This window comes from Natrix helvetica (assembly GCF_964273705.1).
Source record: "Natrix helvetica genome assembly, chromosome: 6".
In the NCBI taxonomy this organism is placed as follows: Eukaryota; Metazoa; Chordata; class Lepidosauria; order Squamata; family Natricidae; genus Natrix; species Natrix helvetica.
Genome location: NC_138553.1, coordinates 7,647,771 through 7,663,219, shown reverse-complemented (window position 1 = coordinate 7,663,219; position 15,449 = coordinate 7,647,771). Strand labels below are relative to the sequence as shown.

Here is a 15,449-nt window from a genome sequence, read left to right as displayed (position 1 = left end):
AGAGAAAAGGGAAGGAAAGAGAAGTACGCAAGGGACTAATTACCATGTATCATTAATAAGCAAATGAATGCAGTCTTCTGTCCTCATCATGATGCATTTTCAAATTGGGTATGATGTCATTTTAGGCTGCCCCAAAGGTATCAGAGAGATAAATCAGGATTTGCACCCTCTTCCAAAAGAAATATATATAAACGGTTCATAGGCACTAGTGAGATAATAAAGTTTATTCAACTGCATGCTTGGGTTACATGTTTTACATGTTTTTTTTAACATGTTCTATTTGAACAAACATATCTGACTGATGTGGACACTGAGCAAGCAGTCATAACATTTTAATATATTTTGAAACACTGTTAAATGCTTAAATCTTAAAAGATTTACTAATGGGCAAGGTTTAAGATTTAGAAAAAACAAAAAACAAAGATGCCTCCAAACTGCAGTTTATGTAGTCCTTGACTTACAACTATTTGTTTAGCGACTGTTACGAGGATACAAGGGGGAAAAGTGACTTGCAACAGGTTCTCGTCCTTACAACTGTTGCAGGAGCCCTGCGGCAATGGTGATCAAAATTTGAACACTTGGCAACCGGCGTTTATTGGCAACGGTTGCAGCATCCTGGGGTCATGTGACGGCCACGTGTGACCTTCTGAGTTGGTTTCCAACAAGCCAAGTCCATTGGGGGAAGGTGATTCACTTAGCGACTGCATGATTCACTTAACAACTGCAGAGAGTCGCTTAAGAACCGTGGCCAAAAAAAAAAAAAAGGTCATATCATCGGTCACAAGCCACCTACGAATGCCTTGCTTAGCAATGGAAATTCTGCTCCTGGCTGTGGCCATAAGTCGAGGACTATCTGCACTGGATATCCAGTGGCTACAAACCAGGGTTAAGGAGTTTGCGGTGGAAATTATCTCCCCAAATGTCGCTTTAGCAAGCCACGGTTTGCAATTGCTGGCCTTAAACTGGCTTTTCAAAACTTAACAATTGTCTTCAAAACTGTCCTCACACCGAACCAAACTCCTCTCCAGGCTGGGCTTGAGCAGGGTATCCATGATTTTCACATGGTTTCGAGAAGCCCGTTGTCCGTCTTCAGCCAAGGGGGACCCCTGCCGTTTTCCAAATCGGAGTCCGAAAGAATTGAAGTTAAATTTACTTCTGGTGAACCTGAGCCTGCACGAGATCTGGCTTTCTGTCTCGCTCTCCTGGATAAAATAGCAAAGGCTGGTAGGATCGGCCAGGTCTTCGGAGCCTGGGGTCGCGGAGTAGGAATTCCTCTTTTTCTGCCATTCAGGAGGGAGATCTAGGAAAAGAGATTCGATTGGAGGAGGCAGGATAAGGTAAGGCATCATGAAACACCGGGACAAATGAATAGGGGCAGCCGTAAATAGATGGCATTATTGTGTGCTGAAAGTCTGGAAGCTCCCATAATTGAATTCTGGCCCAGTGTGGTGGAATGTAGTCTGGATTCCCAAGAGGGATTGCTGCATTCCAGAAGACCAAGAGACAATTCAGACAGTAGGTGTGGGAGAAAGAGAGTGAAGGCAGCTCTTCCTTAACAGTTCCCAAAGTATAAAACCATATTTTTCTGAGTATAAGACACACCTTTTCCCCCCTAAAAGAGTGTGGAAATGTTGGTGTGTCTTATACGCCGAATACAGACATTATTTGTCTCCCCCGCATCCCATTTTTGCAAAAACGGGCCATTTTTCACAAAAACTGAGGCGTTTTTACTTTCTTCCAGCCCCCAGCCCCCAGAAGCACTCTGCAGGCTTCAGTAGGGCTGGGGGAAGGGGAAAATGCCCCCATTTGTGCAAAAAATGGCCCATTTTCCACAAAAATGGGGATGTTTTTGCCTTCCCCCTGCTCTGCTGAAGCCTACAGAGTGCTCCTGGTGGCCAGGGAGGACAAAAATGTTTTTTTCTTACTTACTTCTTCAAAATATTGGTGCTTCTTATACACCGGTGCGTCTTATAGTCCGAAAAATGCGGTACCTTATGGGTGGGTTTTATCATGCTTTAGTTTGGCAAAGGTCTGTCTGTTGGGGAGGAACAACACCGCCAAACCTGCCATGACTTTGACCTACCAGCAACTACCTGGGAATAATGTGCAATATCAACAAACACGTGGTAAAGGTAGGTCAGTGGCAAATCTACAACACCTACCTGAGAAGCCAGCTTTTAGAATTGAACTGAAGTCCCCATGGACAGGTTTTCCAAGAATTCGGCTTTGTTTGAGGATGGTCATGAAGGACAGTAAGAATAGGAGCTTAATCATGTCTGAATGCCTAAGGAAAGTTCTGGGGAAAACAGAAAACGAACAGCTGAACATTTCCATCACAGAACGTAGAATAAGCATAGGGCTGGATGGGCCCTCAAAGGTTTTCTAGTCCAAAAGTCTTCTAAAATAGGGGTCGCCAATCCCTGGGCTGTGACCCATTACCGGGCCATGACCTATTTGGAATTTGGCTGTGTGAGTGGCTGGCCGGAGCACATGCACACCTCAACTTGCACAAGCGGTGGGCACTTATGCACACCGGCCCACTGCTCACGCAAGGGCTGCGGCTGGGCATATTCACCGGTCCACCACTCACGTAGCCGGCCCAGTTCCCATTTCACCCCCTTCCCCAGCCAGTTTGCCAAGCCGCAAAGATTGGAAATTTTGAATTTGTTCCAAAATGGCAGCCAGCCCTGGGACAAAAGGTGTGAGGTTTTAAGGACGTGGCCCAGTCCTAGGCAGCATTAACAGAGGGATAGAATCAAGATCACGTGAAGTGTTAATACCACGTTATAATGCCTTGGTAAGGCCACACTTGGAATACTGCTTCCACTTTGGGTCGCCGTGATATAACAAAGATGTTGAGACCAGTGGTGAAATCCAAAAAAAATTACTACCTGTTCTGTGGGCATGGCTTGGTGAGCAAGGCAGGGGAAGGATATTGCAAAAATCCCCATTCCCAACCCACTCTGGGGCAGTCAGAGGTGGTATTTGCCGGTTCTCAGAACTACTCAAAATTTCCGCTACCGGTTCTCCAGAACCTGTCAGAACCTGCTGGATTCCACCCCTGGTTGAGATTCTAGAAAGAGTGCAGCGAAGAGCCACAAAGATGATTAGGGGATTGGAGGTGAAAACATATGAAGAACGGTTGCTGGAATTGGATATGTCTAATCTAATGAAAAGAAGCACCAGGGGTGACATGATAGCAGTGCTCCAATATTTAAGAGGCTGCCACAAAGAAGAGGAAGTCAAGCTACTCTCCAAAGCACCTTAAGGCAGGACAGGAAGCGATGGATGGAAACTAATCAAGGAGATAAGCAACGTAGAAATAAGAAGAAATTTCCTGACAGTTAAAACAAGTGGCATGGCTTGACTTCAAAAGTTGTGGATGCCCCATCACAAAGAGCTGGCACCATAATTCATGTTAATATTATTATTATTTTGCATTGATAATCTTGCTAGGAAAGAGGCCATCACACATTTCAAATAATGCTCTTGTGCATTATTGCACATCAAGCAGCAACTTTGTGGTTAGCATCCGAACTTGAATGAAGTTGACTAAGGGTGTTAAATGTCCTTTTCCCAAAAGCCTGCAGTATGTGGCTGTACGGATATTCCTAAACTCACAATGATCAAAACTAAATATCCACAGGTTTAAATGAGACACACACACCCATCTTCACTGCTGTGAACTAATTCGAGTGTTTCTGTGGAATGGATTTTATTTGCTTTAATGGACAAGTTTTAGGTCACTAAGGAAGGAATCCAAAATGATCTTATTTCTGGGACTATCCTCTTAAAAAGTAATTTTAAAAACTAAAGAATCTTCTTGTTTTCTGCATCATGTTATTTGGCAGACAAGCGTTCACAACCTCCGTTAAACTTCACTGGCATTCAGCATATGCATATATCTTCATGAATCCTTGAAATAATTTTTATTCTTAAAGAAAATTTGTTTGTTTGTTGCTCCCAAGATGGGTGTAACTCTTCAAGTTGTGAGACAAATCTTAAAATTAACCATTGAGCCATAATCAGGATTGAAGTTTGAAAAAGAAGAAATATGAATCATTTATGAATGCTTAACATTGAATTAAACTGAGTTTGAATGTAGTCTCTAGTCTAACAGACTCTATCTTGGTATTATTCCAAGAATAAAATGGCTGGTAAGTCATTGCAGAAATACTAAGGATTTCTGATTCTTCCACTTTATGAAATATGGTAATATTCTAGACAGATTCTTCCTTGTCTCTGTCATCTTGGAATGAATATTTTTTTAGGTCTTTAAATCCTAATAATCATTAAAATCTATGAAAAGAATTCAGGATAAAGAAAGGATGCAAACGACAAGCAATGAGCTTTCAAGTTTAGTTTAAACAATTTGTCCAGCTGAAGAAGACAAAAGTACTCAGAAGAATCTAGCAAATATGAGATTGTGAAGTAAAATTGTAATAAAGCTAAAAAAAAGAAGCAGTCGGGAAGAAATGAAAGAGTCAGTTGTAATCAAAAGGTTAGACAAGGCGCAGCAGGATCATTGGAAAAAAGAAGAGAAATAAGACAAATTCTGATCGAAAGATCTCTAAAAAGAGAAAATGCAATAGTTGATCAATAAAATTGAATGGATAGTAGATGAAGTTCTAAGATTTGTCAGCGTAAACCCAGCAAATGCAGAGGGGGGGGGGGAAGCATACAGTAATTCAGTCTGGAGAAATGTTAATGTCATTCCTTCTGAAAGTTAGTATCTCATCACTTCAAGCCAAAGAACGTACCTTAGTGAAGTTCTGATTCCAAAGTTGTGTGTCTTCCTTGTTCTCTGGCCTCTTGCTGTCCCTTAGGCAACCCGAAGCAGACTCTTCCCTTCTGTGTAGGAGCCCCTGGTTTGCACATCCTTTTGTAGGCTTCCTAAAATTGCGAGGTCCACACACATTCACCTATGATTTAGTCACACAACGTGGCACCTGGTTTTTGCTCCCACAAAACAGCCCAGCATCCATCCGAGTTGACTAATCCACCATTGCCACCTACTGATGAATGTCTGCAAGAACATCTTGGGTAGGTTCAATTGGAATACAGCTGGAAGGGACCTTCAAGGTCTTCTAATCCAACCCCCTGCTCAAGGAGGAGACCCCCATACCATTTCAGACAACTGGCTGTCCAATCTCTTCTTAAAAACCTCCAGTGTTTAAGCACCCACAACTTCTGCTTGCTTCTCTCCTTGGTTAGTTTCCATTCATTGTTTCTTGTCCTGCCCTCCGATGCTTTGGAGAATAACTTGACCCCCCTCTTATTTGTGGCAGGCTCTCAAATACTGGAATATTGCCATCATGTGTGTCCCCCTAGTCCTTCTTTTCTCTAGCCAAACCCAAATCCTGCAACCGTTCTTAATATGGCTTGCTCTTATTTTATTGTAAGATCAAACACACAGATAGAAAGCAAATGTTAGAAAAGTTAAATGAGGAAAAAAGAGAAGTGAAACGAAAAGGAAAGGGGGGAAAAAACTCCAGTAACTTCCAACTTTTTTTAGTGTTGCAGAATATAAAAAAGGTTACAACCTCAACTTTTTGCTTTACATCTCTAAATATTTCCAGCCATTTCTATAATAAAAATGTCATTCCAGCCATCAAAACCTACAATCAAAGTTCTATTTTCTTCCGTTTCAAGCACAAACTCCAGAAGCCGTTTCCAACTGGGGAAAAAAACTAGAAAGATTCTTCTCTTTTGTTAATACAGAAAATTTTATCATCTTTGTTGTCCGTTGCACCAGTTTTACCATCCATCTATTCAGTGGTGGGTTTCAAATTTTTTTTAGAACCTCTTCTGTAGGTGTGGCCTGCTTTGTGGGAGTGGCTTACTGGCCATGTGACCAGATGGGAGTAGCTTGCCAGCCATGTGACTGGGTGGACGTAGCCAACTTGTAAAATGTGAAACTCACTTAACAACGCTCTTGCTTAACAACCAAAATGTTGGTTCAGAAACTCTGGCATTTGAAGCACGCAAGTCTTAAAGCTGTCAAGTTACAAGACCCTTGCACCCCTAACTCTTTAGAAAAAAAAACCCAGGGGTGTTCAAACTTGACAGCTTTAAGACTTGTGAACTTCAATTCCCAGAATTCCTCCTCTCAATCTTCATCTTGATGATGTGCGGACGGGCAGGGGGAGGGAGCTGGAACCGGTTCTAAACGGCACTGTAGATTTGTGGAACCTCTTCTGTAGAAGAGGTTAGAACTGGCAGGAACCCACTCCTGCATCTATTCTTCCGTTGTGTGAATTAAGCTAATTTCTGACTTTGTGCATATGAGATTCTCGTCATGTTAACATAGATAGTAACCAACTTCCAAACTTTTTTTCAAGCTCTTTATCCATCAGAAATGATTTGTACCTAGACAACACACTGTTCAATTGAAGTTGGATTTTTTATCTCTATATATAAAAATGTGTGTGTATATGTGTGTGTTCGAGCGTAACTCTGGAACGCCTTGAGCAATTTCAGCCAAACTTGGTACACAGATGACTTACTCTCTGCAGACTAATACAGTGGGGGTAAGATACCCCTAACACCCGTTGGAGTGTGTGTTCTGTTAAGATTCAGTATATTGTGCCTTAAAATGGCTTCTACTGCACCGCCGTAAAATAGCTTCTACTGTACTGCTGTAAAATGGCTTCTACTGTACAGTGCAGTGGAGTTGCCATGGTAATGGCTTCACAGTACTCCACAAGGGGGCTCCCTCTGGTAAGGGGGAAAATCCAATATTAGAAATTACGTTTGGTCGGGACATTTCCCCCCTATAAATAAATATCTGGGCAACGCCAAGTTATTGGCTAGTATACTGTAAAATAAAACAAAAAACTTATTGCAAAAAAAAGCTTTTAAGAAGCTTCTGAATTAAGATAAAGATCTCATCCCAATACAGGCAGTCCTCAATTTATGATCCCAACTGAGCTCAAAATTTCTGTTGCTAAGCGAAGCAGTCCCATTTTGCAACCTTTCCTGCCATAGTTGTTAAGTGAATCACTGCAGTTGTTAAGAGTAACAAGGTTGTAAAGTGAATCTAACTCGCACATTGACTTTGCTTCTTTGAAGTTCACAAAAGGTGATCACAAGACCCCAGGACATCAGTTTGACAAGCATCTGAATTTTGATCACATGACCATGGGGAGGCTGCAATGGTCGTAAGTGTGAAAAACGATCACAAGTCACTTTTTTAAAAAAAAATCAATGCTGTTGTAACATTGAATGGTCACTAAATGAACAATTGTAAATCGTGGACAACCTATATTTCTCTGCTTTATCATAAGCCCACCAGAAAAAATTAATAGTAGCCTTTTCTTCTGCTTGAGCAGGGGGATGGACTAGAAGACCTCCAAGTTCCCTTCCAGCCTATTCTATTCTGTTCTGTTCTAGTCTAGTCTACTCTATTCTTATTTTATTCTTATTCTATTCTTATTCTATTCTTATTCTTATTTTTATTCTACTCTACTCTAATTCTATTCTACTCTAATTCTATTCTACTCTACTTCTGTTCTGTTCTACTCTATTCTAATTCTATTGTACTCTACTCTATTTTACTCTACTCTACTCTACACTAATTCTACTCTACTCTAATTCTATTCTACTCTACTCTAATTCTATTCTATTCTATTCTATTGTTGTATTTCTAGCCTACATTTCCCCCTGCAGTCTTCCTTCTCATTCTCCATTTCAGTTTTGCAAGTGAGAAAAATCACAGGCTTACAGCTCCCCCTTCTAACCAGCAGGAGAAAAGCACCGGTGCCTGCCGAGCAAATTGCAAAGCTACTTCGGTCTCAGTTTGTTGAAAACCCTGCCAAGATTTCCAGCAAGTTTTACTAATTCTATTCTTGTTTTGTATTAAATTTCCTGCCTTTTCTTTCTTTCGTTCTTGTTTTTTCTGGATAAATCTCTCTCTCTTTCTCTGTGTGTCTCTCTCTCTCCGTCTCTCTCTGTGTCTCTGTCTCTCTTTGTCTCCCTCTCTGTCTCTCTCTCTCTCTCCCTCTCTTTCCCTCTCTCTCTCTCTCTCTCTTTTTCTCTGTAGGGTAAACAAAGAGCCCCTCCTGCACCAAGTGGGGAAAGACCCATCATTTAAAGATACCCGCACAAACGCTACAAAGGCTCTCTGCCTCGGGAGACAGCAACAACTAGGAGCAAAATGCCTCTGGTCCGATCCCTTTCGGTCACTTCTCTCAACGGTCTTCCACAATGGGACAGTGAAGACTTACCAGTAGAAGATCTTTTGCTCTTCGAAGTCTCCTGGGAAGTCACCAATAAAGGTTAGTGTCCTTTTTAAAAAAAAAAAAAATTCCCTTCCAAGCTGCTGGAGCGATGGATTTTATCAATGTAGCAAAAATTATAGAATAGAATAGAACCGAACATAGAAGAGACTAATACAATACAATGCAATACAATGCAATACAATAGAATACAATGCAATACAGGAGTGGAGTGGAGTGGAGTGGAGTGGAGTGGAGTGGAGTGGAGTAGAGTAGAGTAGAGTAGAGTAGAGTAGAGTAGAGTAGAGTAGAGTAGAGTAGAGTAGAGTAGAGTAGAGTAGAGTAGAGTAGAGCAGAGCAGAGCAGAGCAGAGATAGAATAGAATAGAATAGAATAGAATAGAATAGAATAGAATAGAATAGAATTCTTTATTGGCCAAGTGTGATTGGACACACAAGGAATTTGTCTTTGGTGCAGATGCTCTCAGTGTACATAAAAAGACAAGATACATTCGTCAAGAATCATCAGGTACAACACTTAATGATAGTCAGAGGGTACAAATAAGCAATCAAGTCATACTAGGAAACAATCAATATAAATAGTAAGGATACAAGCAACACAGTTACTGTCATAAGTGGGAGGAGATGGGTGGTAGGAACGGTAAGAAGATTAATAGTAGTGCAGACTTAGTGAATAATTTGACAGTGTTGAGGGAATTGTTTGTTTAGCAGAGTGATGGCGTTCGGGGGGGGGGGGACTGTCTTTGTGTCTAGTTTTATTTATTTATTTATTTATTTATTACTTGAACTTATTAGTCGCCCCCTCTCCCCACAGGGACTCGGGGCGACGTACAAAGGTATTATATAGCGTATAGAGGAGGTAAGAATAAATAAATAAGTTACAATACTTAAAAAGTTAAAACCCCAGTGAAATTAACCCTTAAAAACTAAAATTACAATTAAAAATGCCCTGGGCTGGGGAGGTTGTAGAGTTATGCCAGGTCAGCTAGTCGAAACAGGTAGGTTTTCAGCTTCATACGGAAGGAGCGAAGGTCGGTTGTAGTTCTGATGTCTGGGGGGAGGTCATTCCAAAGGGTGGGGCCCACTACAGAGAAGGCCCTACTTCTGGGCGCTGCCCTCTGGCACTCTCTGGAGGACGGCACCCGGAGTAGTCCCTCTCTGTGTGAGTGGACGGGTCGCAGGGATGTATGGGGCAAGACGCGATCCCGCAGGTAACTAGGCCCTGTGCCATGGAGCGCTTTGAAGGTGGTAACCAGTACCTTGAAGCGCACCCGGTAGACCACAGGAAGCCAGTGCAGCTCGCGCAGGATAGGTGTTATATGGGAGAACCTCGATCTCCCCATAATTACCCGCGCGGCTGCATTCTGGACCAACTGCAGTCTCCGGGTGCACCTCAAGGGGAGCCCCATGTAGAGAGCATTACAGTAGTCCAGGCGAGACGTCACCAGCGCGTGAGTGACTGTACGCAAGGCCTCCCGGTCCAAAAGGGGCCGCAACTGGCGCACCAGGCGAACCTGGTGGAACGCCCCTCTCGCCACGGCTGTCACATGATCTTCCATAGACAGCCGGGCATCAAGGAGGACGCCCAAATTGCGTGCCCCTTCCACCGGGGCTAATTGATCATCTCCGATGGTCAGCGATGGCATATGCTGGTTGAACCGGGAAGCCGGAAGCCACAGCCACTCTGTCTTGGAGGGGTTGAGCCTGAGCCTGTTGTCATCCATCCAGACCCGTACGGCTTCCAGACATCGGGACATCACTTCAACAGCCTCGTTGGGGTGGTTTGGGGTGGAAATGTACAGCTGAGTGTCATCAGCATACAGATGGTATCCCACCCCAAAACCACGGATGATCTCACCCAGCGGCTTCATATATATGTTGAACAGGAGAGGCGAGAGGATCGAGCCCTGTGGGACCCCACAGATAAGGGGCCTCGCGGTCGACCTCTCCTCTCCTGCCAACACACATTGCGTCCGGTCAGAGAGGTAGGAGCGGAACCATCGTAATACGGTGCCCCCGACCCCCAACCCCTCCAGACGGCGCAATAGGATACCATGGTCGATGGTATCGAAGGCCGCCGAGAGGTCTAATAGGACAAGGATGGAGGAACAACCCCCATCCTTTGCCCTCCAGAGATCATCCACCAACGCGACCAAGGCTGTCTCCGTGCTGTGACCGGGCCGGAAGTTTTGTCTAGTTGTTTTGGTGTGCAGTGCTCTATAGCGTCGTTTTGAGGGTAGGAGTTGAAACAATTTATGTCCAGGATGCGAGGGGTTAGGGTTAGAGCAGGGGTGTCCAAACTTGGGAACTTTAAGACTTGTGGACTTCAACTCCCAGAATTCCCCAGCCAGCCATGCTGGCTGGGGAATTCTGGGAGTTGAAGTCCACAAGTCTTAAAGTTCCCAAGTTTGGACACCCCTGACTTATGGTCATAACTCATATGTCATATTCATATTCCCAAGTTTGGACACCCCTGGGTTAGAGTTAGGGTTATGAATGAAAGACTGGGGGGGGGGGGAAGGAGTGGGGAGGAAGATGGAGTTACTTATGTGAAGGCAGGTGGCTGTGTAGAACCGCTGTGGCCTGCACTGAATCCGCTGCACCCATTTTTATTCATTTGTCGCCCACCTTGATTGTTTTGAGAAATAAGCTGAGGCAGCAAACATATCCCTCACATCCTCCTCCTATTTTCGCCACAATAAGAACAACCCTATGAGGTGGGTTGTGCTGAGAATGACTTCCTCAGAGTCTCCCAGCTGGCTTTTAAGCCTAACGGCAGAACTAGAATTCACCGTCTCCTGGTGGTTGTCCCAAAGTCACGCAGTCAATTTTCATACTCAAGAGGGAGTGTAGGATTTCAGTCTCCTGGTGATTTTTGGCTCACCCCGCTGACTTTCGTGCCTAAGGCAGGACTCTAGAACTCCCAGTCTCCTGGCTTCTAGCTTGGTGCCTCGGCACATTAGAGCAAAAATGGCACGATCCATTTGTACAATTTAATTTTTTTAAGAATTTCATCAAAGAGAGAAGCAACCTGGAATTAAGGAGAAACTTCCTAACAGTAAGGACAATTAACCAATGGAACAGCTTGCCACCAGAAATTGTGGGTGTGCCATCACTGGAGGTTTTAAAGAAGAGACTGGACATCTGAGATTGTATAGGTTCTCCTGCTTGAGCAGGGGGCTGGACTAGAAGATTTCCAAGGTCCCTTCCAGCTTGCTTCCATGCCTAAGGTGGGACTACAACTCACAGTCACCTGCTGATTGGTCCAATGTCTTTCAGCTGGCTTTCATACCTAAGGCAGGATTAGAACTTACTGTCTCCTGGTGATTATCCCAAAGTCACCCACCTGACTTTCACACACGAGACAGGGCTAAAACTTACAACCTCCCAGTTTCTAGTATGGTAGCTTAAGCATTTGGCCACATTAGCTCTCAAAATCTTTTCCATTTTTAAAACTATTCTTTCATTTCCATCATGGTTCTAAAAGAAAATGTTGCAAACCCATTGTTTAAATGAATTTATTAGCACCCTCTCTTTAGCAATTCCATGCTCACATCAAACCTGGGAAAAAAAACATTGCAGTATGCCTCCTCTCAGAAATGGTGGGGCAATGTCTGTTTGTTCTGCTGGTAAACTCAAAGGGCCACTGTTTTGTTTTTTAATCCATGAATAGGTGGGGTGGCCAAACTGATGGCCTTGAGTTAATTTCAGGTTTGCTGCAAGCAAGCAATCCAAAGCAGCTGGAGTGATTTTTGGTCATCTCCCTGACAGCCTGGTTGGATGGGGAGGGGAAGGAAGAAAGGAAAGGGAAGAAAGAAAGGAGGGGAGGGAGAGAGGGAGGGAGGAAGGAAGGAGAAGGACTGAAGAAAGGAAGGGAGGGAGGAAGAATGAAGGAGGGAGGGAGGAATGGAAGGAGGTTAGGAGAAGGAAGGAAGGAAAGAAGGGAGGGAAGAAGGGGAGAGGAAGGAAGAAAGGAAAGGAAAGGAAGAAAGGAGGGGAGGGAGAGAGGGAGGGAGGAAAGAGAAGGACTGAAGAAAGGAGGGGAGGGAGGAAGAACGAAGGAGGGAGGGAGGAATGGAAGGAGGTTAGGAGAAGGAAGGAAGGAAAGAAGGGAGGGAGGGAGGAAGGGGAGTGAAGGAAGGAAGGAAAGGAAAGGAAAGGAAAGGAAGGAAAGAAAGGAGGGGAGGGAGAGAGGGAGGGAGGAAGGAAAGAGAAGGACTGAAGAAAGGAGGGGAGGGAGGAAGAATGAAGGAGGGAGGGAGGAATGGAAGGAGGTTAGGAGAAGGAAGGAAGGAAAGAAGGGAGGGAGGGAGAGAGGGAGGGAGGAAAGAGAAGGACTGAAGAAAGGAGGGGAGGGAGGAAGAATGAAGGAGGGAGGGAGGAATGGAAGGAGGTTAGGAGAAGGAAGGAAGGAAAGAAGGGAGGGAGGGAGAGAGGGAGGGAGGAAAGAGAAGGACTGAAGAAAGGAGGGGAGGGAGAGAGGGAGGGAGGAAGGAAGGAGAAGGACTGAAGAAAGGAGGGGAGGGAGGAAGAATGAAGGAGGGAGGAATGGAAGGAGGTTAGGAGAAGGAAGGAAGGAAAGAAGGGAGGGAGGGAGGAAGGGGAGTGAAGGAAGGAAGGAAAGAAGGTAGGGGAGGGAGAGAAGGAAGGAAGGAGGGAGGAAGAAGAAGGATGGAAGGAGGGAGGGGAGGAAGGAAGGAAGAATGAAAGAGGGGAGGAAGAAGGAAGGAATGGAAGGAGGTTAGGAGCTAGGATGGATGGATGGATGGAGGGGAGGGAGGAAGGAATGGAAGGTTAGGAGAAGGAAGGAAGGAACGAAGGGAGGGAGGGAGGAAGTCCACATGTTTTCAAGTACCCAGGGTTGTCAAACACTGCCCTAGATGTTATATTGCATTTATTGTCATCCAGCCATTGGAAGCCATCTAGAAGAGTCAACCACAAGAACAGATAACATACATGTTCGCAAATAAAGACACACACAAGAATGCAGATCCAGTAACTTGGGCCAAATCACCGCAAAACTCTCCTGCTCCGGATAAGCTCATTCCACTCAAACCAGTTCCTCCATCTATTCTGATCGACTTTGTCTTGTTCCTCGTAGAGAGCCAGCTTAAGCACCGGACTAAAACGGAGGGGTGGCATTTGTTGACATTGTTCCAAAACCTGTCGATTTGCCATTAGGAGCAAATCTTTTCCTGCTGTCAGGACAGAAATGAGTTACTGATGAGTCAATCAGTAACTTCACCTGTCATCTCCCTGCATGGCTAAAGATAAAGGGAAACTGAGTTGGGAAGAGTCTCTTGCAACCCCAGAGATCTAATCTCGGCGGGGCAAATATTAGGCTGGCCTTTGAAATCGGCTGTGGCTGAAAATTTGGGGCGTGGACATTGCCCTCAAAGGAAAACCGGCTCCCATCGTTTTCGATCTCACTTTCTTTCTGGATAAAAAAAGTATTTACCAACGGCGAGGCCCTCCTTCCTTATTGGCATCGTGAGCCGTTTATAGACAGACAATCCTCGACTTACAGCAGTTCGCTTTAGTGACTGTTCAACGTTACAACGGGGCTGAAAAGAGTGACTTGCGATTGTTTTTCACACTTACGACCGTTGCACAGTCACATGATTTACGAGTGGGTCAGAGGTGGGTTGCTGGCAGTTTGGCCGGGGTTCAGCTGAACCGATAGTGGAATTCAGGCCTGGGCCGCAGAACTGGCAGTGACCCAGGCCTGCCATGCCTCTGAACCGGTTCCCTCACTGCCAATTGGGTGCCGCCATTTTGGATTTCAGGGACTGTGTGTGCGCAGTTCACTGTAAATTGATCTGAGCAAGCGTGCAGAACAATTTAACGTATTTTTGGAGTATAAGACGCACCAAGATTTTGAAGAGGCAAATTTTTTAAAAAAAGTTTTTGCACTCTGCAAACCTCCCCAAAACGGCCCATTTTTCGTGAAAACGGGCCTGTTTTTTTTTCCCCCAAAAAAGGGCATGCATAGCCTTTAGGAGGCTTATGGCGTGCTCCTAGGGGCTGGAGGGGGCAAAATTGAGCAAACAATGGCCCATTTTTTGCTCATCTCTGCCCTCCCCAGCCCCCAGGAGCACTCCATAAGCCTCCTAAAGGCTCTGCATGGCCATTTTGGTGAAGGGGCGGGGTTTCAGGAGGCAAAAAAATGCTGTGTTCAGTGTATAAGACGCACCCAGATTTTCAGCCTCTTTTTTGAGGGAAAAAGGTGCGTCTTATACTCCAAAAAATATGGTACACTGAACAGCGCATGCACACACAGCATGCATCTGGTGCGAAGTGTGCAAAGCGCGCACGGGCACATGTTGCACGCAGGTTGTGAACTGGCAGTAATGTCGACAGAAGCCCACCCCTGGTTCAGATGCTTGACAACTGACTCACATTTATGACGGTTGGACTGTACCGGGGGTCATGTGATCCTCTTTTGCCACCTTCTCACCAGCACAGTCCAGGACAATATTGTACTTCCCTGGATGAGAAAAGGAGGGACATGTTTTAAAAGACAAAGCAGCTTCCAGCAGCTGCCTGGCCCCTCCCCACTTCAGCTCCAGGGTGATGGGATTAAGACATGGTCTTCAGGACATGATAGGATTAGCCCTCTACCCATCTCACCACAAAGCACCTGGCAGGGAAGATTACATCACCCAGCAAGGCTCAACCAAGCCTGGGACTCAGGACAGCCTATAGAGTGGCCCCTACATGACCCCATGGGAGACTGACAACCAATCAGAATACAAGCTCAAACTCAAAAGCCCAGAGAGGGCATAAAACCCAGGGCATTCTCAGCATCTCTTCCCCCTTTTTTTCCTTCTTCACCCAACTTCTTCAAGACATGTGGTCCTGTCCACCATTAAAACCATCTTTCCAATCAGCCTCCATGAATCCTGTGTCTTTTCCCCCACTTGGAACTGAACCCAGAGGGACATTTCTACCAACGGAGCTTTTTGCAACTGTTCCAAAGCAACTTTTCCCAAGGGCCCCCCATGAAACCGCAGAGCAGGCAGGGATTATAGGAGGTGACAGGAGACCTCTTCGTTGCTTCAGTTGTCTCTCCACACCCAACACAAACTATGCAATTAAAAAAAAAGCCATCGCTTTTTCTCCAGAGGTGTCCTTTTCCTGGGATACGGCCAACTTTCAAATGTCTCGACAGGTACATACCTGCCCTGTGAAAAAGAGATTCATTTTCCTTGGG

General features: G+C 44.9%; 2 protein-coding genes across 4 annotated transcripts in view; one reads left to right on the top strand and one right to left on the bottom strand.

The window, feature by feature from the left end:
* Positions 1-232: 232 nt before the first annotated feature.
* On the bottom strand, positions 233-3,291 carry LOC309394546 (uncharacterized protein). Its single transcript, XM_081957872.1, has 3 exons — positions 3,264-3,291; positions 2,163-2,296; positions 233-1,300 (listed from the first exon to the last, which is right to left on the bottom strand). The coding sequence occupies exons 2-3, from the start codon at positions 2,272-2,274 to the stop codon at positions 978-980; spliced, it is 435 nt and encodes a 144-aa protein (XP_081813998.1). The 5' UTR covers positions 2,275-2,296; positions 3,264-3,291; the 3' UTR covers positions 233-977.
* A 4,498-nt stretch (positions 3,292-7,789) lies between these two features.
* Positions 7,790-15,449, top strand: part of GYS2 (glycogen synthase 2) — a 34,149-nt gene continuing 26,489 nt past the window's right edge. Inside the window, exons 1-2 of one of the 3 annotated variants that reach the window (XM_081957822.1) lie at positions 7,790-8,276; positions 11,244-11,294. In XM_081957822.1, coding sequence (XP_081813948.1) covers positions 8,156-8,276; positions 11,244-11,294 — 172 coding nt within the window. In that variant the 5' untranslated portion in view covers positions 7,790-8,155. The other 2 variants (XM_081957823.1, XM_081957824.1) reach the window with 2 other exon arrangements.

What these genes read in the sequence shown, in the direction of transcription:
- LOC309394546 (XM_081957872.1), bottom strand. Translation starts at nt 2,274, where the DNA reads ATGATTAAGCTCCTATTCTTACTGTCCTTCATGACCATCCTCAAACAA. An exon ending in TCTAAAAGCTGGCTTCTCAG is followed by an intron (nt 1,301 to 2,162) that starts GTAGGTGTTGTA and finishes CTCTTTTCCTAG; the next exon opens with ATCTCCCTCCTGAATGGCAG.